The 23,930-nt window shown below is 37.5% G+C and overlaps 1 protein-coding gene across 24 annotated transcripts in view; it reads right to left on the reverse strand.

Annotated features, from left to right (window-relative positions):
* MRTFB (myocardin related transcription factor B) overlaps positions 1–23,930 on the reverse strand; it is a 258,616-nt gene that overhangs the window by 69,791 nt on the left and 164,895 nt on the right. Inside the window, exon 1 of one of the 24 annotated variants that reach the window (XM_005598901.4) lies at positions 381–1,233. The exons of 22 other annotated variants lie outside the window; for them this stretch is intronic. In XM_005598901.4, coding sequence (XP_005598958.2) covers positions 381–501 — 121 coding nt within the window. In that variant the 5' untranslated portion in view covers positions 502–1,233. Of the gene's footprint in view, positions 1–380; positions 1,234–23,930 lie in introns of those variants that run through there. One more of the 24 variants, XM_070230972.1, reaches the window with a different exon arrangement.

A 23,930-nucleotide genomic window follows, 5' to 3' on the forward strand; every position in this document is an offset into this window, starting at 1 on the left:
GACCTAAAAGAAACAGTGTTTTGAATAATATTGAAAAGGAAATGGCCTCTCCTAAGGTGGGAGGGGGGCAAAAAAACTGGAGAACATGAGAAAATCTACAAAACGAACCTAGAAGGATTTTCCTGAAATGAAGACTGGCTTTGCAAGTCCCTTTCCTGTATTAATTATTGCAAAATGCCTAGCAGTCTATCAGTTAATGAATCGTTAGAAAGAGCTACCAAGAACAGCACTGAGCTTTCATTTCAGAGAACTTAGAACGTGTAAGGACGTGAGTGAACAGAGAGAGCAGACACACGGCATGGTAAGCAGACAGACACGCTCAGCCTGGCTGACGGCAATATGAATTTGGCAGTTTTGCCCCTGTCCACAGACAAACTGACCTTCCTTGAGACTTTTCTGGTTGCTCCCCTCAAGGCATTCCTTTTCTTTTAAAGGTTCCAAATCCCCAGCAGTTAAAATCTCTGGGAAGCCCTGTTGCTGCTTCTTGGAGCTATCGATCATGGTGAGAGGCTTCTGGAGACAGGCAGCATCAAGCAGGAGAAAAGCTCAAATAGCCGAACAGCAGAGGCCGGCGCGCTCAGAACGCTCTGGTCCCTGGGTCCTGGGCGCCTCCTCACAATACCCCAATCACTGGGCAATCACGTCTTTAAGCAGCTGAAGGCAGCCATTACCCTTTAGTTCCCAGCTTGACCTGCAATACACTCATGCTGCAGGAAGCCCTAAACTCTCCCACATTGGGAGGCAGAGCCACGGAGGCACGATGCTGAAATCCCACCCCTTTTCCCAGCCAGCCCCCTTTCGCTTGCCATTCCAGCTTCCCCCGCGCCGGGTACTTCAATCTGCAGTTTGATGGTCCGAATCATCTGACAAACACTGAGTCAAGCAGTTAAAAATAAATCCTCTAGTTGTTAAAAGAGAAGACTTTGCTGATACCTAAGAAGACAAATTGCTGCCTGTGGTCTCTCTCCCCCTCTCTATAAACACAGCCGCAGGCTGTGGAAATACTTTCTATCAGCCAGACAAGCACATTCATTACTCATTAAGTTCTCCAGCTAAACAAATGGCAGTCTAGGGCATCCGAAGGAAGCGGGTCTTATCTCAGCAGAGGCACCACACTGAATAAACATGCTACCAGCATATCTGGATAAAAACAGAGGCATTTCACTACCAAAGTTCTTTTATGGTGTGCTTTTATGCTGCGTCCGGCCCTCCCTGGCAAAGCCAGCGCTCTTTGTAATAGGGAAATGTACTGTAATTGCAGCTTTCTGCCTTCGCCAATTCAGACCAGAGCAGCAGTTTTCCTTTGAGCCACTAGTCGGCTTTTCAAGAGAGTTAACATCGCCATGATTGTTCTAAGGAAAAATCTCCTCCCACGTATTAAAAGCAGAGACACCGAGAGCTTATATTTCATAACAGATTCAACCAGCGACCAGCCCAAGTTTAATTTCACATGAGTTACCAACAATGGGTACCTCTCCTGCAAGTCACAGACTGCTGCCCACTAGACACAAGGCACGCTGCTCGAAGGAAACGTGTAGGTACGGCGATTGCAGGCAAACGTGGAGATGAGCCTGTTTTCACATACACCAAACATATTCTATCATCTATAGCTGTAACCAAAAGAATCTGATTTTTTTTTTTTAATGGTTCAAAGTATGCTCCTTTGCAAAGAGCTCCCATAAAGCTCACTGGAGGTTTTAAGAGCAGTGGAGTGAATCCTCTTCCATGAGAGATCTATTTTGTTCACTTTTTTCTAACCAACATCTAGCAGAGTGCCTGGAATATTAGGAGTTCTCAATAAATACTTGTTGCATGACTGAGTGAATGCATTAAAGCAGAAGATAGTGCGACAGGAAAAAGTCTTTTGATAACACCCAGAGTTCTAAAGAAGTCCTAGATCAATGACCAAGAGTGACTAATTTTAGATGAACAATTTTCTCTTTAAAAGAAAATATACACATACATTTTGAATGTGCATCTGACATGATCCTTCTGTGGGATAAAGAAAGGATTACATTTTTATAGCCAGAAAAATCAATATTCGCTTCAATATTTAAACACAGATGGGAACTAGACAAAGATTCTGTCCTTTGTCCCTGGTTCCAAGGCTGGTGTGCACTAAACCCGTGCTGTGCTAGAAAGATAGCTATCTACCCTTCTCCAGCGTCTCTTGAGAATGGGATTACACAACACATGACATGCTTCCTGTCGACTGGCATTCCTTCTGAAGCAATTTAAGCCCATCGTTGGTAGTCTAGACCTCTGCAGGAACAAGCAGCAACAAGCTTATCACACTTCTCAAAAATGTCCTCAAAAGCTCTGCTACTATTTCTAATCCTAACGCCTTTATCCTTCTAAATTCACTGTTCTGCACCTTTAAAGGAGTAAGAAAATAACCATCATTGTTTTAGGACATTCTTCAGGTCAGTCACTTTATTAGAAGTTTTGTGAAGTTTATCTCAGTTAACCCCCCAACAGCCCTTTATGGTTGCTATGATGATTTGTACATTATAGACATTTCAAGGTGAAGACCAAAGTCACTGAGCGTCTAAGTGGCAGGTCTGGAATTTAACCAGTCTTAGTTCTCCAAAGGCCAAGTCTTTTTCTATTGCATTACAATGCCTGCCGTCTTCTAGAATATGCTCCATTTCCAGGCTTTAGTTTGATCTTGGGACAGGTTTAACAGCAGAGGCCATAAATTTTATAGCCTCCTAGTAATTCTACTCCTAGTGAGGGAGAAGGAAGCCAATATAATCATACTAGGGTTCTTTTATGAAAGCATTAACTTTTCCTGAAATAGTAACAGCAGCAGCCAACTTTAGTGCTCCCAAGGCGCCACAGTCTAAGTGTTTTTCATGTATTATCTCATTTATCCTGTTGACAGACCTGTGAGTTCAACAGTATTATCCCGATTTACAGATGAGAAAACTGAGGCTAGAGAGATCAAATACCTTGTCAGAGGTCACACATAAGCGGTGGCCAGGATTCCAAACAAGCGGCTTGGCTCCAGGGCCTCCATTCTTAATTACTTTGCAAAAAGAACAGCAAAAACAATAAACTCCAACATTCTCTTTTTCAGGAGGTTGTTTTTAAAATCCTGCCCAACTGCTTTTAGGCCACAAGTTTAGAAACTGAGTACGTACACAGCTATACCGGCCACTTTAAAATTCTTTACGGCTTTGTGTGTGTGTGTGTGTTGAGTGGGTTAAAAAATAAAACAATTCTCTTTTAAAGATCCTCTGTAAGCTTATTATTCTTGTATCTGATAAACATCAAAAATCGCAATAAGGAAACACACTGTCCTGCTGTAAGTTTATATAAAAAGTCTTGTCTCTATAGTTTTGAAAGGAAACAATAACTTTAGTGGTGAATATGCCTCAAAGAACATTTATTTTGCTATTTTTAAAAATTTGAAATAATTTCAAATTCACAGAGCTTTTTTTCCCTGAACCATCTGTGAGTAAGCTCTGACATGATACCTCTTTACCCTAAATGCTCTGGTGTGTAATTCCTACAAACAAGGATATAACCCATATAACCACAAAATAGCCATCAACATAAGGAAATTAACAAGGATATACCACTACTGTCTAATCCACAGACTCTATTCAAGTGCCACCAATTCTCCCAACAATACCCTTTATAGCGAAAGGATCCAAACCAGGATCATATATGGCATTGAGTTATCAAGTCTCTTTAGTTTTCTTCCATCTTAAATAGTTCCTCCGTCTTTCCTGACTTTTCTTTCCTTGAATTTTGAAGTTCAGAGGCCGGTTATTTTGTAGTATTACCCTCCATCTGAGTTTGTCTGATGTGGCTCTGTGACTAGATTCAGGTTTTGGCAGGAATACCACAGAAGTAATGATGCATTCTTTGCATCCTGTCAGGTGGTGCACAAATTCAATTTGTCTCATAACTGATGACGTTTATTTTGATTAATTACGACCGTACTGGCTAGGTTTCCTCAATGTAAAGTTAGTTTTCTTCTTTGTAATTAAGTATTTTGTTGGGCTGAATTACTCATTACTATGATGATTGCCAAATGGTGATTTTGAAAATTCTGTCATTCCTTCTCCATTTATTAGTGGCACATCCTACTGTAAGAAAAAGAATTCTCTTTATCTGGTTTATGTTATCAATTTATATCAGCATGGACTCATGGATTCCTATTTTATTCAATGAGTTATAACATGCTCCTATCAGTATGTATTTTGATGCTCAAATTATTCCAGATTTGGCCAGTGGGAGTCCCTTCAAGCTGGCTTCAGTTTCTTATTGTCATGACCCCATCATTCTTTGAGCACTTTCTTGCATTCTGACACAAGATGTTCCAAACTCATCTTTTAGTTTTCCTGCTCTGTTGAGAAACCAAGGTCCGAATGCTAGGTGTACTCATTACTATTAGGGTGTCACTGTTCCCAGGTCTTCTCCATAGACAGAGTTAAGGAATATGCCTGTGAGTTTATACACATACACACACATATTTACGTCTCTCTATATTAATAGATGTAAGTATAGATCTGTATTTAAGTATGTACACATATGTTTATTCATATAAATTGAAAACCATTAGTTCAATTCCAATCCATGCCATAGGTATTCTCATTTTCTCTCTTTTCTGTATTTGTAAACCCCCTTCTCCTACAGTGAGAATCTTGCCTCCTCCCATGGTCTCTGCCACCCCCTCATGGATACCCTGTTCACACATTACTGTCACTGCTGTAGCCAAACCGTAGGCAGACGTCTCCTCCCCCGACACGGGCTCTGAAGCCCTCCTCTGGACTGCTGCCCCCACTTTCAGGGCAGCTGCCTTGCTCAGCCCCACATACTGTCTTTTGGATTGAACTCGGGACGGAGGAGGGAGGAGACCTGCCTTCTCTCCGAGTAAGAGAAGCCCACAGTTGTCACACGAACTGCTTTCCGGTAGGTCTGCCCGTGTCCTTATGGTATATGCCATATCATCTTCAGTGTCATTTGGCTCTATCGTCATGAGTAACATTTAATTTCAAATGATAGGCGATTAAAGTCACTTTGGCTAAGATAAATCTGCTTCCACAGTGTTTGTGTGTACACACACTCAAAAGAGCTGTTTTAGTGTGAAAGAGAGTACCATAAATCAAGTCAGTTTTCCCACTATCCCAAGCGCAGATATTTAATAAGCGTGAGAAAAACTGCATGACTTGGAGACTAGGACCATCCGAGAAAGGCTTCAGGGAATCAGAACAGAAACAAACACGGCTCAAGGGACCTACGCGAAAACTTGGCAGAGTCAATACATGCTTACAAAACTGCTGATAAAAAAGATTATCGTTGTGATGATGCTCTACTTCAAGAAGGAAAAATCTGAGAACATTGCCAGCTGAGCAATGTTTCACCAATGTAAAAACATTCAAAAGTAATGAAGAAAATAATTAGTAACAATGCATGGAGATTGCTAAATATTGAGCCTTCTCTTGTAGAGAAGACAAGAATGCAACTTCTCTTGTAGCATTCTTTTTTTTTTTTTTTTTGAGGAAGATTAGCCCTGAGCTAACTACTGCCAATCCTCCTCTTTTTGCTGAGGAAGACTGGCCCTGAGCTAACATCCATGCCCATCTTCCTCTACTTTATATGTGGGACGCCTACCACAGCATGGCTTTTGCCATGTATGCAACCGGGATCTGAACTGGTGAACCCCGGGCCGCTGAGAAGCAGAATGTGCGCACTGAACCGCTGTACGGGCCGGCCCCTCTTGCAGCATTCTTGACACTATGATTTACAGAAGATTCTCTTGAGAGAAGATATCCTTTTCTTTCCATCTTCCACATCTTGGTACTTTGTAACAGGTCCTCAAGCAGCCTTTCACTGAAGCAATGCAGGTACACTTTGGGGCTTCCCTCACACACTTCCTTCCGAGCCACAGTGTTACAAAATTTACGTAGACATAGTCAATTAGATTGGATGCATTTAGGGAGGAAAACTTCAGTCTAGGTTACACCTAAATTTTTTCCCTAAGGGTAACATATTTTTATTTATTTATTTATTTATTTATTTATTTATTTATTTATTTGAGGAAGATCAGCCCTGAGCTAACATCTGCCACCAATCCTCCTCTGCCGCCAATCCTCCTCTTTTTGCTGAGGAAGACTGGCCCTGAGCTAACATCCATGCCCATCTTCCTCTACTTTATACGTGGGACACCTGCCACAGCATGGCTTGACAAGCAATGCCAATGTCCACACCTGGGATCCGAACCAGTGAACCCTGGGCTGCCGAAGCAGAACATGCGAACTTAACTGGTGTGCCCCTGGGCCGGCCCTAAGTACTATATTTTTAATAAAATAGCTATTTGATCCTTTTCTCCCTTTCAGCATGAAAAAGTCCACTTTAAAAATATTATAGCTTTAGATAATTACTAAATGATTATGGTAAATATGAATAATTTAATAATTATTCAGCCCAATTTAATAATCCTGATAACTTAAAATATGTACATTTTACAAAGGACAATTAAAGAGTGCTATCTCTGAAATCAGACAGTGTATCTTTGAAGTCCTTCATTTTGATCACGTTTTACACACATGGATGTCAGAGGTACAGTACTTGAGATGTAAATAGATTAACAAACTAGTCCGTACAGAAACCACTGTTTCATGAGGAGACATTTTTCCGACATTTCTAAGATAAGATTTTGAAAGAATATCAATGATTTGAGCAATTAAGTATTGTCGCGTCACCGAGCACTAACAACAGGGCAAAACAGCCTAAAGAATTGGTTTGTAATTTGTGCTTCTTACAGTCTTTCAATTTAGAACACCGACAACTGGCACAGAGGGCACCACGCCTTGTGCTGCTGTATCCTCTCTGAAGACGTGAGCTGCAAGTCTGGCAAGGTTTCTCAGACTGGAACCTTCCCACTGATGGTTTGCTGACTGACCTCTGCTAGCCTGAGAGAAGAGGACTTCGTGTGGGGTGGGGCACATGGCAGGTGAGGCAGAGGGTACGTTTCACAGCTCATTCCCAGTCAGGTCGTCAGGTGATGGCGGCATCACTCAGTTGAAGAGTTCTGACTGTGTAAGTGGTGCCATTTGTCTCCTCCTGCCCAAATCTCTAGTGTGGATAATCAAGAGATGACAGAATACACTTTATCAGCTTTAAAAAAGTCACTCAAGTCCTTTTTCTACTTCTCAGCTTTCCAGTTACTCATAAACAGAAATCCAGACAACTGGCTGGAAGAGTTACAACCGAGAGCTTTCCTTGGATTACACATCTTCAAAGCAGTCTTCCTCGGACTCTGAGTTACGGAATTAAGGGAGAATGAACTGACTGCAGCTGTGAAGCTTTAGTACCGATAGAAGGGAGGAGTGAAAGTCAAGACGTCAGATCCTAGCAAAGACTGGCAGGCACACGTCAGTCATGATTGGCGAGATGTTGAGGTCAGTACCAGCAATGACAAGAAACTGTCCACAATAGTGTCCCTCAACCTTTCTTACATCATTGTCCGGATCTCCCGACCCTTTTCTACATAATTATTTTCCTAATCATGTTCCATGAAATCCTTTTTTTGCTTTTTTTTTTAAAGATTGGCCCTGAGCTAACATCTATTGCCAATCTTCAATTTTTTTTTCCTTCTTCTCCCCAAAACCCCTCAGTATAGAGTTGTATATTCTAGTTGAAGGTCCTTCTAGTTCTGGTATGTGGGATGCCACCTCAGCATGGCCTGACAAGTGGTGCTAGGTCTGTGCCCAGGATTCAAACCAGCAAAACCCTGGGCTGCTGAAGCAGAGCACACGAACTTAACCACTTGGCCACGGGGCTGGCCCCTCTATGAAAGCTTAAGACCACTGATTTACTATTTATCTTTTTATATGCTGTATGTATATCTGTGCCTTATACATAAAAAGAACGAGTTCTTTGCCCAACCCCCAAGCACCAATTTTTGCCCCTGTTAAGAATATTCAATCTACAAGAGGGAAAGCCAATGTTTCCTATTTTATTGAGAAAGAAATAGTAAGATAATAAGAGTGAACAGTATGTAGGAAACCCTCAATGAGAAGATAACAAGTGTTCACCATCTGTGAGAATGAGTTTTAGATCACAAGTAAATTTAGCATATCTTTTGAGAATCTTGAAAAGCTTTTAATCCTTAGCAGCTCTGAGGGATGAGAAACATGTACTGATACTTGTTTTATTTTAAAAAAAAAAAAAAGAAAAAAAGAAACTGCAGTTCAAATATGAAATGATGTGTTTTCAAATCGCTCTGCTGGTGAACACACATCTTTAATCCCCATTTTCTGTCTCTAACTTTTTTTCACCAAAAGCAAAAGCCTATGGTTTTTTCCTTTTTACTAAATTTATATGTGATTTTCACAGGGAAGTATTAAGAAAAATCAGCAATTTAACTTCAGGGGGATGACAGACAGATTTATGAAGTTAAGAGGCAGGATAGTTTTGTAGAAGGACCATGACTTTTAAGGTTACACAGAATTTGGTTGTCGAGATCTATGGGATCTTGGAAAAATGGCAACATCTTTGTGTAGTGACTGCCTCATCTGTAGAAATGCGACAATAATATTATAAAAATTAGGAAAAAATGCATATGAAACACCCAGCACAGGTATGACAGTCACTCCCCAAATGGTGGAGTCTGTTAGGACTCATTTCTGGAATGATCTCCCCAGTCTGTTATCCTCCATAGCTGCATGTTTGCCAGGTTTGAGGTTTTTCTGGCAAAACACACACACACAGACCAGCACACTAACCACAGCACCACACGCACATGCCACATTTTCCAACCACAGCGGGGTGGAGATAAAATTCACCGTTTTTTGGTCTCGCACTTAATATCTTCTGTGTCTTCCTACTACTTGAGATTTCACTTAACTGGCATAATGAAGTAGAAAAACTGACCCAGGTGACTAATCACGGACAAGTGGTCAGCCAGAGTGTCTGAGAATTGGGTGGAAGAAACATTAGGACATAATCTCAGGAATCTAAGGATGTATTCTTGGATGAATTCTTTATGAAAATTAAAAAATTTATGTTTTCATTTTGTTGATCTTGAAAAAAATCAAGTATTGCCATATGAGAATGAAAAGCAGAGAGAGCTGACATTGTGATCATGACATACTCAAGCCCAGAGAAGGCAAAATCACACACAGCCTGCAGTAGTTTGAAGAGAGAAAAGGGTTGGGAGAAATGAGTTGTCATAGCACGTGGCCGAACAGGCTCTGGGCCTGTGCCAAAGCAGCGAGCGCCACTGTCAGATGTCCAGCAGCAGTCACAGTTATGCAAAAATGCATCATGTCACAGCAAATTAATATTGATTTAAATTTTGTTTTGTTGATTTTTGTAAATAATATGCAAAAGCGTTTCTGTTTTGTAGTTGTGTAAGTGCTACTAAGCACAAGGAGTTTATACTTCATTTACGGTTGTACATATTTCAGCAATATTATACAAGTAAAAATTAAGTCATTTACTATTTTTTTCAAAGGGTCTGTGTAGTTCCTAAGTTTATGAAACACTACCTCACTGTACAAAACAAACGGAGAGGGGGACCCATTTCCTCTGCTGCTTGGCCTTCACAACATTATTGTAAGGTGGGAATTAAATATTTGCTTTTGTTTACCTAATCTGACTGGGCATCTCACTTTGCTATCTTGGGAGTCATGACAAAGGTGGAGATAACACCAAGCATGGCTTGAGAAATTAAGGAGGCCAGACGACTACTCCAATCTATATAAAATCACTTCACGCCCTCACACATGCTCCAAAATGTTTCCTTGATCTCTTATTGACTCTCCTTTGAATCAACTGTGCCACTGTCCCAAAGCACTTCCATTTTCCTTAAGACCACACTCTATTACCACCCTCCTACCTTTTTCAGCAGTTGGGGCCCCTAGATTTACTAATATTGAAGGTCTTCAGACACAAGCTGCACTCCACCTTCCCATTCCCATTCTACTTGCTGTCTTTGAGGACGAAGTGATCTTTTTTCTCGCCCAGGGAAATCCAGCCACTTTGTTTAGGACTGTAGTCCCCTCCTGCCTACTTACAAGACTGTGGTCAATAATTTATACTTCTCCACTGTGTGGAGGATCCTTTGTACCTGACGAGATATTTGCATTTCCACTTGTACCCCTCTCTTTCCTAACCTCCTAAGATTTTGACTATTTCTAAACACTCTTCCTTATTAATCTCATTCTTTGCACTGGCATCAACCATTAACTCTAAACACCCAACACTGCACACACATTCTACCTCTGGATCACACACTGCTTGCTTTCTAAACAGCAGTTTCTAAATGAGTTTTCCTCTGCAGTTAAGATATCCTTGATTTTAAGATTATATGCTAAACTCAGGTCTAAATCGTCTATAATTTTATAAGATAGGCTTTGTTTGATTTTAATGGGAAAATGAAGATTAAAAAAAAGGCAAGTGAAAGGCTAGCCTAAACCTCCGCTTGGTCTGGCTCCAGACAAGGCACTAAAAACCAATCCGCGCTGTCTTACTTGTCTCTGCAGTCCCAATACCTGGGACACCATCACTGCTCAATTAATGCTGCCTAAGTGAATCAACAAATGTCACTCGACTGACGGAAACTCATCGGGGCCCCTCCCCTACCTACCTAATTCTGCCTATATTTCGTAGCTTGGTATTCCAAGCCCTCAATGCTTCGTCTCCCATCCTGCTGAGGAGCATTATTAACCCCTGACACGTTCCCTAAGCTTCAGCTAAAGCGAACTGCTTAGTATCCCCTAATATGCTCTGAGTTTTCCTTGTCTTTGCTCAAGTTTTATCTTCTGCCTGAAACTTCCTACTTCTGATCTCTGCTCATGGAAACTGTACTCAAGCAATCTTCAAGAACTAGTTCCAGTACCAGTCTCTTTCAGCAGTTTTCTAGGATGTCTCTCAACACCCCTAAAGAGTCAGGCCTTTTTCTCCTGCATGCTCTGAACGCTCATGATACCTGTCATGGGAGGACTCACTATTCTGTGAATGATAATGAAGACGATGACGATGCTGGGATATGTCACCTACTGTGTACTATAGCACTATCTTTATGCATGGTGCTAAGTGCTTTACGGATACTCACTCAGTTTACTCTTCTCAAGAACTCCATCTACTACTATCTCCATTTTATAATGAGGCCCTGAGAGGTTAAGTAACTTGTCCAGCTACTCTTAAGGAGCAGAAGATGGAGTCTTAACCAAGCAGTATGGGTTCAGTCTACTAGCTTTTCTCGGTGGATTCTATGAGAGAACTAAGCCCTAATGCCCAAAGGTGTCCAGTGTATAGAATGAATGAACTTCTCTACTATGTCATCCTTGGGATAATTGAGCAAAGTCACTCTAGTCACATTAGTAGGGATATTTTTTGCAGAACCTTGACTGAGAAAGGCTGGACGCTTTTAACTACTCCTCTGTGCTTTCTCTCAACACTTGTCTGGATACTTTTCCTGGATTTCATATTCCTGATATTCCTTCCTTATCTTAATGAATTTCAGAATCTCCAAAAGCTGGAAGTGCACCTCATTCATCTTTTTATTTCCTATGAGATCTATTCCAGTGTTTTAATCATGTTCACATGGTTAAGTTTCTCTTTAATTAAGTAAATTCTTATATTCAGTAGTCCAGGCTAGACAATAAGCATCTTCCTTATAATAAACTAGCAACTAAAACTACCTGTTATATTTTTTTGGTTGTGTCTGACACAGAAATCTATATTACTGAGGTATAAAGACAATAAATACATCCATTTAAAGCATATAATTTGGTGAGCTGTGATGGAGGTATATACTTGTGAAACCATGGTCACCCTTGAGATATAGTCATCAATATTGTCATCATTCCCAAAAGTTTCTTCTTCCTCCTCTGCAGTACATCCTTCTGCCACACACCCAGCCCTAGCTAATCACTGATCTGCTTTCTATCACTAAAGATCAATTCGCCTTTTCTAGAATTTGAAGTAAATGGAATCATACTGTATACAGTCTTTTGCGTTTGAATTCTTTCACTAAGCATAATGATTGTGAGGTTCATCCATGTTGCTGCATATACCAGGAGTTGGTTCTTTCCTATTACCAAGTAGTAATCCATTGTACAAACAGACCACATTTTGTTTATCCATTCATGATTGACGGACATTTGGGTAGCTTCTAGTTTTGAGCTAATATGAACAGTCCATTATAAACATTTATGTATAAACCTTTGTGTAAATATTTATACTCCTTTCTTTTGTGTAAGGGCTTGGTTATTTGGTAGATGTATGCTTAGCTTTCAAAGAAACTATGGTTTCTTCAACAGAACTTTATAGGCAGGCTTATTTGTAATAGCCAGAAACTGCAAATAACCATCCACACATAGGTGAATGAATACCGCAGTCCTCCCTTATCCAGGGTTTCGCTTTCTGTGGTTTCAGTTACCCATCGTCAACTGTGGTCCAAAAATATTTATGGAAAATTCTCGAAATAAACAATTCATAAGTTTTAAATTGCATGCTGTTCTGTGAGTAGTGTGATGAAATCTTGCACCATCCTACTCCTTCCCGCCCGGACACAAATCATCCCTTTGTTCAGCATATCCACTACCCTCCTGTTAGTCAGTAGCTGTCTTGGTTAACAGATTACCTGTCACGGTATCTCATCACTTGTGTCCAAGTCACTCTTACTTTACTTAATAATGATTCCAAAGCGCAAGAGTAGTGACGCTGGCAATTCGGATATGCCCAAGAGAAGCTGTAAAGTGCTTCCTTTAAGTGAAAAGGTGAAAGTTTTTGACTTAATAAGGAAAGAAAAAATTGTATGCTGAGGTTGCTAAGATCTATGGTAACTTTTATTACAGTATATTGTTATAATTGTTCTATTTTATTATTAGTTACTGCTGTTAATCTCTTACTATAATAATAATTAAATTTTATCATAGGGATGCATGTTTAGGAAAAAACATAGTATATAGCTGGTTTGGTACTATCCCCAATTTCAGGTATCCATTGGGAGTCTTGGAACATATTCCCCTGTGGGTAAGGAGGAAACTACTGTAAATAAATTCTGGTATATCCATACAATGGAATACTACTCATCAATAAAAAAGAATAACAATACAACAATGTGGATAAATCTGAAAATAATTATGCAGAATGAAAGAAGCCAGACAAAAAAGTGCATGTATATCTATGATTTCGTTCATAAAACTTCTGGAAACTGCAAATTAATCTATAGTGACAGAAAGCAGATCAGTGGTTGCTTGGCGACTGTGGGGGAAAAAGGAATGGATTACAAAGGGGCATGAGAAAATTGTTAAGGGTGATGAAAATGTTATCTTGATTTTAGTGATGTCAAAATTCCTCAAGTTGAATACTTTAGATATGTGCGGTTTATTGTATGTCAATTATACTTCAATAAATTTGTTTAAAAAAAACCCCACAATGGTACTTGTGGGAACAGACAGAGAAATTCCTTTCTGTAATGTGATAACTTTGAAACCATCTCTACTATTCACAAAATTTAAATGCAATAGAAGATTATTTACCTGGGCATCTAAACTCTGAAAACAAATGAGCAGCAGAATTGCTCTAGGATCTTAAAAGCAAACCAACCAACAAACCTTATCATTCAATAAAATAAATAAAATAAAATAAATCCCATGTGTAATAACTGAATAATTTCTCAAGTGCGCAGTGGTGGTGTGACTTGGTGAGCTATGACTGACGGGCCTGTACGATTCTGGTGGATGGCTAAGTGTTACAGATCAGGATGGTGAAGGGGTATTGATCGTGATACAGAAAACACAGAATTCTAGTGAAAACATTATAGGTGACAGAGAAGGATGTCTTTTAATGCTAAAAGCCATAATCAATAATGAGAATATAACAGCTATGAGTTTGCACCAAACAACATAACCTCTATCATAAAACAAAAAGAACAGGAAATGCAATGTGACAGGCAGAAACATGCAAATAATAGGAGACTTTAATCTGCCACTCTCAGTGCAAGACAGATGAAGTCGACAAAAAAGAAGTAAGGATATACACACAAGGCCAAAGCAGCATAATCAATATGGAGATCTTACAGATACATAGTAAGCTTTACACCTTCATGATAGAGAAGATATCTTCTCAAATATACACGGAATATTCAAAAAACAATCACATATTAGGTCACAAAGAAAACTTCAGTGAGTTCCATAAAATAAAAAAAAATTATAAACAACACTCTGATCTCAATGCAATAATACTAGAAATTATCAACAAAATAAAAAAACTAAAACAGCCTGTCTACCTCGATATTAATAACATCTTCTACTAATTCATAGAAAAGAGGGAAAATATAAACGGAAATGAAAGAAGTTCTAAAAAAAATAGGTTTTTTGGTATAATCAGAATCTATGGCATATATTTAAAGCAGTGATCAGAGAAAAATTCAAATTCATACGCCATTATATTGATAAAAATGAAAGAATGAAAATAAACTATGTGCTTCAGAGAAAAAAAGATTAAAAAAACACCAAACAAGAGCCTCGGTGACCCCTGGGGTGATATCATAAGGTCTATGTTATGTGCCATAGGAGTTCTGGAAGGAGGACAGAGAGAGAATGAGGCAGAAAACATACTTGCAAAAATAATGCCTGAAAATACCCCAAATTTGATGAAATATATAAATTTACAGATTCAAGAAAACAGGCAAACTTCAAGCAGGATAAACCCAAACACACAGAGAAATCAAGAGCCTTCAGATACACAAACAATAAGCAGTTAGACAATATAATAGTAGAAAAAAATCCCATTAATAATAGCAACAAAGATAAAAACTCATAATAAACTTAACAAGAAATGTGCAAAACTCCTGAAAAACACAGAAGTAGACTTGAACAAATAGAAAGACAGTTCTTGTTCTTGGATAGGATCATATTACATCATAAAGTTGTTGGTTTTCTGTAAGTAAATTCACAAATTTAATGAAATCTCAATAAAAATACCACCAAGCTTTTTAGTGAAGCTAAATAAGTTGATATGTAAGTTCATATGGAAAAAATAAAAATATCCAAAGCAAACCAGAAAAACACAGAAAAAAAATTGTCATGTAGGGGAAGGAGAAAGAGCCTTATTAGATAAAAATAAACTTCAAATGGATCAGGAATTAAAATGTTTAAAAAAAAATCCCACTAATTTGAAAAGACATATGCACCCCTATGTTCACTGCATTATTATTCACAATAGCCAAGACTTGGAAAACAACGTAAGTGCCCACTGATGGATGAACAGATAAAGAAGACATAGTGTGTGTGTGTGTGTGTGTATACACACACACACACACACACACACACACACACACACACACACACAGTGGAATACTATTCAGCCATAAAAAAGGATGAAATCTTGCCATTTACAACAACATGGATGGACCTTGAGGTATTATGCCAAGTGAAATAAGTCCCAGGAGAAAGACAATTACTGTATGATTTCACTCATGTGGAAGATAAACACACAGACACAGATTGGTGGAAGAGGGGCAGGGATGGGGTAAAGAGGTAAAGGGGCACATTTGTACAGTGATGGTGATAGATGGAAACCAGACTCTTGGTGGGGAACGTGATATAGTCTGTACAGAAGGCAAAATATAATGACATACATCTGAAACGTATACAATGTTATAAGTCAGTGTTATGTTAATTAAAAAAAAAAATCAAACCATATGAGTACTCTAAGTAAATATTAATGGGATCCTTCTATAACCAAACATAGGGAAAAGTTTTCCCACTATGACTCCAAATCCAAATGCAATAAAAGAAAAGACTGATAAATTCTGGCCATGTTAAAAAAAAAACAACATTGAAGAGGAAGGGCTAACTTCCCTAATATCCAAATAATTCTTTAAAAATTAAAAAGTTTAAAAACCTGACAGAGAAATGAACAGATAATTCACACTCTCCTCCAAAAAAAGATTCTGAAATGGCCCTTAAACATATGAAAAGATGTTCAATCTTAGTCATAGCTAGAGAAACGCAGTTAAAATTACATCAAAATACCAGATGGCAAAAATGTATGACAACACATTCTGTTGGTGAGGCTGTGGGGGAAATAAACATTCGCATACATTGTTGATTGGAAGGCAAACTGGTACAACCTTTTGGGAGAGGAATTCGGCAATAACTAACAAAACTAGAAATGCATTTACCTTGTGACCCAGCAATGCCATATCAAGGAATTTACCTGAGAGATACCCCTCCAATATTATAAAACGGTACATGCCAAAAGCTATTTACTGCAGCATTGTTTGTAATTGCAAAATACTGGAAAGAACTTAAATACCCACACACAGGAGTGTGTCTTTAAAGTAGAATGTCATCCAATAAAAGTAAGGAATGATGGAATCAGAAAAATCACCACTTAGCAATTACCAGCATAATAACTATTTTGGGCAGGAATTACCAATGAATACTAAAACTATTTATACAGGTGAGAGTTTGATGAGGAACAGGATATTTTTATTGTGTCAAAATATGTCCTCACAATATACTTATTAATTATAAAGCTACAAAGGGAAAAATAGTAATTTTACAGTAGACAAACCTGGAAGACACCACCGTAACCAAGTGACAAAAGTTAACGTCACCAGTGATATCCTGTGCCTTCCTGATATGCTGCTCTGAGAAGACACAACAACACTTCTGTGATCTTCCTGCCAAAAGGGCATAACCGAATCTAATCAGGAGGAACCAAGAGATGAACACAAGTTGAGTGTCATTCCACAAAATAACTGACCTGTGTTTTTCAAAAATGTCTTAAAAACAAAAAAAGATAAGAAAAGAATAAGACTACAGAACTGTTCTATTTTAAAGGAGACTGAGAGACCTGACAGTTCAGTGCAACATGTGATCCTGAAGTGGAATGTGAAACAGGGAAAACATATTCTTATTTCTTTTGCTATAAAGGGTATTATAGAGACAACTGGCATGATTTGAATAAGTTCTGGGATTAGTAAATAGTATTGTATCAATGTTAACTACTGCTTTAAATAATTGTACTGTGGTCATATAAGAAAATATCCTTATTTTTAGGAAATGCACACTAAAGTGTCTCTAAGCTTACGGTAAAAAAGGCAACAAGTCTGCAGCCTCCTCTCAAATGTCCAGGGAAAAAACATTATGTCTAGATGTGGAAGGAGCGTGATAAAGCCAGTGTGATTAAGACATTAACATCAGGGGAATTTGGATGGAAGATATACAGGAATTCTTTGTACTATTTTTGCACGTTTCCTATAAATTAGAAACTATTTCAAAATAAAGTTTTAAAAAACAAACTGTACATTTTAGATCTGTGCACTTCAGTATGTACATAAAATGTAACTCAACTTTAAAAAATTTTAATGACAACAATTTTTCAAATAGATAAGAATGCTGTGAATACTGACAAACGCTGCTAATGAAAGTATAAACTGATATATTTCCAGAAAGCCACTGGAAAAAAAGAAACCAAAGAGAGGTCTAAACTCTTTGACCCTGTAATTCATATCTATGACTTTATTCTAAAGAAATATTCTGCGTTACATATAAATAAAATGATTTATCTGCAGTGCTGTCCATCTCAGCATTAACCATAGCAGCAAAGCCCAGGACATGATCTAAATGTTCTTCAAGAAGGGAGTGATTAAATTATGGCACATATATAATGATACATTGTACAGCCACTGAAATAATAGCTTCAAAACTGAAAAATAATTATTGGGTGCTTACAATGACCCAAAGTAGTAAAAAGTGACTTTGTTTTCAGAGGAATATTTAATAACATGGAAAAATGTTTACTATGAGGATGAGAGGAGAAAAGGAGGCTATAAAAATATATGTTCGGTATGGTTCCCATTTTGTTTTTCTAAAAATTATATGAATGAAAAAAAGATCAGGACAAAATACTCTGAGTGGTAGGACTTATAGTTTACTTACACGCTCTGCTTTTTATCTTTCTGAATTTTAAAGATGGTCTAAAATGAGCACATATTATATTTATGATGAAAAATAACTAAACCCTAATGAGATTTTTTCTATATTAAAAACTGTCTCCTCATAGTAACAGTAACACAGTAACAGAATTAAATGAACAGTAATTCATTTAAACAAATTTTAAGATATCATAATTCTAGATAAGCAAATTTATATCTCTACTCCAAAAAGAAGCAAGAAAGCCACTGAGAAAGTACTTAACAATTCTAAAGCTTTTCTCATGGATTTAAAATTGAGAAGAAGTGACTAATTTATTTCCTCAGACCTGTCAGAAATCACTATATTCTGACTCTATGGGAAATAGTATTTCCTTACCTCATGTAATTCTGATATTGTTCTAGGAAATGACTCTAATGTGTTACACACTATCGTCATTCTCTATGTTTTTTGGCAAATAAATTATGCCTGACATTTCTTTTAAAACATTAAGAATGAAGCCATTTGAAAAGAATTAACAAGATTAAAAAGAAAATCTTTCCACATAAAAGGGATTCCATCTAGTTTGAATGTCTGAGGGACAGTCAGATGACATATACTACCAACCCCAAAGCCACATTTTAGGAAAGCAGTCCAATAATGCTAATTAGGGAAACATTGTAATGAAGAGTCTATGATGTGTGAGCAACAAGCATTCCCGAATTTCTAACTAAAAATTAATTTACAAGAGGACTTCTGCTATCTCACAAACTGAAGTTCTCTCGTTTATCATGGAAACATATTTCCATGAACCGCTCAAACAGAGGAGAGGATATTTTGGGCATAATAAATAAATGAGATTAAATTTCATCTTAACTCCCTTATTCCTGTAAAATAGAAACAATTCAATAATAATAATTACTATAGATATTTATTGAGCACTGACTGTATAAGACGCTATGCTAAAAACTTTGTCTCATTTCATTTAATTCCCTCAACAACCCTAACAGACAGGCACATTTCTATACGCCTTCACCCCAACTTACAGATGAGGAAGTCAGCACAGCTGTACGGTGCCTGGCTGTGATTCTGAAACTCAGAACTCACTGTGCCCAAAGTCCATGCTCTCAGCACGGACACATCTTAAGACTTTACATGAGCTAACTAAATAAGGAACACTTTAACAAATGGAATTAAAATGTATTTTAACAGCTTCAAAAGTGATAGTATATTATGTACAAAGATCTTAATCTATGGCCAAAAAACCCCACAAAAAGCCAACTTAAGTGTCTAAGAGTAAGGATTTGGTTAATTGAACTGTATCTGATGCACTCACTTGAGCTAGTATGCAATAAATAAACTGCTACTTATAAAGCAAAAATTACCATAAAAAAGTATGTAAAATTGAACAAAGAAAAAAAAACCCAGGAAACAAATTTACACAAATGACATTTTACAACCCAAACAGCCTACACAGAAAAAAGATTAAGGACATACTACAAAACTTAACAGTGATTATCTGAGTAGTGAAAATATGTATTAACTTTTTTGTCTCTTCTTTTCATCTTTCTCATAAATTTGCCATAAGTATATACTACTGCTATTTTTAGAATGAATAATCAAACTATTTTTAAAAGAGCTAATAAGGCTAAGTACCTAAACAGCACAAAAAGACCAAAGAAAATGTAAAACCAAGAATGAGAAGTGCAAATAATGACTGACAATGAAAACACTTCTCATAAAAAGTGCTTATCAGTTATTTATTTATGTATAATTACAATGGTTTCTTTTCCAGAGTATTGTGTTTGTCCTGATTTCAATTTTTTCCCTACATATTATTTTTGGGAACCTTAGAGAACATTACTTTTATGTCAAGAGGAGTTAGGAAGTTTCAAAGAGGAAGGTGAGAACGTCTAACAAGGAAGAGAGAAACAGGAAAGAAAATAGGCACAGAGCAAATTTACCTAAAGCATCGTCAAGGGGAAACATTTTCTTAGTCACAACGGAGACTATGCACAAAGTACAAATATAAACAAAAAACTTTAAAAGGAAAATGAGAAGAGGGGTATTAGATGTTTTCACACCGTGTATTAAGAAGATTTTATATACATACATATACATAAACAACACTTGATAAGGAAGGACAAAAAACCTTGGGAAATAACATGACAAAACGCATCTCTATTGTTTTTATCAGATTGCACACAATTTTCAAATGAACCAAGAAAAAAAGGCTGGAAAACTTAGAAATAGTCTTAAAATAATGGCAAATTCTTGAACATAGAGATCTGTAAAGCACTAAATTGTGTATAGCTAAATAAATGCAGCTTAAAGCGATACTAATGTCCCCAGTAACCATCAGTTCTTTTCAGAATGAGGTTCATTACCACTTCAGAACATTCGTAATAGCGTGGAACCTCAGGAGCATCAGATACCTAAACAGATGGGCACACTCTCGAGGGCCGAAGCAAGGGCTCTTCATTTCCAGAGTCTGGTGCTAGTACTATGAGTCAGAGAGAGAAAAAAAAGTAGATTTCCTAATCTACGTGCCAGCTCAGTGACAGTAATTTTCAGTCGCAAACGGCAAGGCTGCTGGAAGGACCTGTTCACTTCTTGTACACTGTACACATACTTAAGCACAGAGACAATTTAAAATAAAGAAAACAGAATACTGTTCAGTAATAATACAGAAGCTCTCTTGTTAACAGATAAGGAATATTTTCAAAAACATACGAAGAAAATTAAACCAACTTTCTTGTTTGTTTCTTTTTTAATTTAGTGGATCTGTTTCTATAGCAAATACAACACCGATACTATCAATGGTTGTGGAATGAACTAAACCATTGGACTGCTCCTTGAGAAGAGAGATTGTAGCCCTCCTCCTCTGCAGCTCTAGCATTTAGCACAGAGCCCAACATTTAATAAATATATGCGGGCCGGCCCTGTGGCCGAGTGGCTAAGTTTGCGTGCTCCACTGCGGCGGCCCAGGGTTTTGCCGGTTCGGATCCTGGGTGTGGACACGGCACCACTCATCAGGCCACACTGAGGTGGCATCGCACATGCCACAACTAGAAGGACCTGCAACTAAGATATACAACTATGTACCGGGGGAATTTGGGGAGATAAAGCAGAAGAAAAAAAAAGATTGGCAACAGTTGTAAAATAAATAAATAAATAAATGCTACATCAACAAACCTTAATCACAAAACCGATTAGGTCAAAATGCACACACTGACAATGATGGTACTGTGGCAGATATCTATTGTTTTCTTTAAAACACACATTATCTACACACACACTTGACCATAACTCACAGGCACTGATAAACTCGCTTCTAGAGATTTCTAGCAGTTTTGGCAGAAATAAATCCTTATCTGAATTGATGCAGAATGAAATGTCTTTCAAAGGGTTTTCACCTCATGAGCCACAGAAACAAATTAATATGCAAGTTCCTGCATCAATGACAATTAGTTAAGAAGGTTCATTAGAAATCTACAAAGTCATCATCAAAGGAGAGCAGAAAGCAACGTTTAGTATCTAAAATGAAATTGGCAACACTGTTAAACATAAATTTATGTACCACACCTCTACACTAAAAGCACCTCTATACGTAAAAACCAGCAAACGATGCTGAGAGAAATTAAGGAAGGGGCTATATAAATGGAGAGATATATTGATGGACTGGAATTAAGAGGTCAGTTCACGCCAAATGAACTGATAGATTCAACACAATCTCAAACATATTCCTGCTAGGTTTTTTTTTGTTTGTTTTTTAAAAGCTGATTCTAAAACAGAAATGGAAATGCAAAGGACCTAGAATATCCAGGGCGATATTGTAAAAGGAGAACAAAGTTGGAAGACTTGCCCTATCTGATTTCAAGGCTGACTGTAAAGCTACAGTAATCAAGACAGGGCAGTAGTGGCGTAAGGGTTAAGAAATAGATCAGGGGAACAGAATACAGAGCCCAGACCCAGATCCACACTTAAATGATCACTAGATTTTAGACAAAGGTGCCAAAGCAATCCAATGGGGAAAGGGAGACTTTTTAACAAAGGGTGCTGAAACAACCAGAAATTCATATGGAAAAAGATGAGCCTTGACCCCTACCTCACACCTGACACAAAAGTTAATTTGAAGTGTGTCACAGACATAAACGTAAAATCAAAACCTATAAAGCCTAAGAACATGAAAGAGAATACTTCCATGGCTTAGGGATAGGCAAAGGTTTCTTAGCACACAGCGTGCAATAATCATAAAAAACTGATATATCAGACTTCATCAAAAATTAAAACAAAAAAAAATTTAAACTTTTGCTGATCAAAAGACACTTAAAGAAAATGAACAAGTAAGCCACGGACTGGGAGAATATATTCATAAAACACATATTTGACAAGTATCAAGCATATATAAAGAACTCCAACAATTTCATAATAAAAAGGCAAACAACCTAGTTTAAAAATGGACAAAAGTGTTTTGGGCAATACTGTTGTATTTTAAGAAATATTTCTTAAATAATCAGAATGAGACCTGAGGGGGACTGACTATATACAACTGGGCAGGAAAGGCAGGCAACAGATCAGGGTGAAAGAAAATGAGGAGAAATACAAACAATTTGTTCTCAAAATAAGGACATTTTAAACAAATATTGAACTCTAAGTCAATGATATGCACGCTGACGTCTTTAGGGAGAGGTGTGCAGATGCCTGCAATGTATTCTGAAACATGTCAAAAAAACTCCCGGATTGATGGCTGGAGGGAGATAGATGAATATACGTGAGATAAAACAAGCATGGTGAAATATTAATGGTAGAACCCAGGTGGTGTACATATAAGTGCTCACTGTAAAATTCTTTTAATTTTGCTGTTTGAAACTATTATAAAAAGCTGGAAAAATGGACAAAAGGCTTGAAAAAAATCTTTCACACAAACAGCCAATAAGCACATCGAAAAGTTCTCAATATCTTTAGCTATCATAGAAATGCAAATTAAAACCACAATGAGATGTCATTGCACACCCACCAAGATGGTTAAAATGAAAAAGAACTTTGCCAAATGCTGGTGAGGACATGGCACAAGTAGAACTCTCACACATTTTTGGGGAGTGTAAAATGGTACAGCCACTTTTGAAAAAGGTCTGCAGCTTTTTATAAAACTAAATGACACCCAGCAATTCCTTTCCCACATACCTAGCTAAAGAAATAAATATTTGTACAAGATTATTCACAGCAGCTTTATTCATAATAGACCCAAACTGGAAACTGTCCAGGTGTTCACTAAAAGAAAAATGGATAAACAAATTGTGATATACTCAACACAAAGGAATACTACTAGGCTACAAAAAAAGGATGAAGCAATGATACATACAATGCACAATTGATACATACAATGAATCTCAAAAACATTATGCCGAGGGCAAAGTCTTACACAACAGAGTATATAATTGTATGATTCCATTTACATAAAACTCTAGAAAAGATAAACCTAGTTTGTGGCGAACAAAACTAGAACAGTGGCTGTCTCTGAGGGGTTAGGGCAAAGACTGATTGGGAAGGGGCATGAAGAAACTTCCTGGAGTGACAGTTATGTCCTATATTTTAATTGATAAGGGTGTGGGGTACATATGTAAATACAAAAACTCATCTAACAGTGTACTTCAAATTTGTGTATTTCATTATACACATGTGTATATACATTTTGCCTAAAAATGTAAACCACTACTGAAGTTTACATAATGATGTTTCCTCTGAAGTGTTTGGAGGTGACGTGTACTGATGTTCATAACTTTTTTTGAAGCATACCAAAAATTTGATGGATTGATACATGGATAGAGGATGTATATCTAACAAATCAAGTATAGAAAAAATGTTAATTATAGAATCTAGGTGTTTATTATACGGGTAGTTAGTGTACAATTCTTTCAACTTTTTAGTATGGTTGAATTTTTTCAAAATAAGATGTTGGCAAAAAATAAAAAATAGAAAAATCCAGGATATCCTTTAATTTCTGTAATCAGAGAGTAATATGCCATCCTATTG

The sequence above is a fragment of the Equus caballus genome, chromosome 13 (assembly GCF_041296265.1).
Source record: "Equus caballus isolate H_3958 breed thoroughbred chromosome 13, TB-T2T, whole genome shotgun sequence".
Taxonomy (NCBI): Eukaryota; Metazoa; Chordata; class Mammalia; order Perissodactyla; family Equidae; genus Equus; species Equus caballus.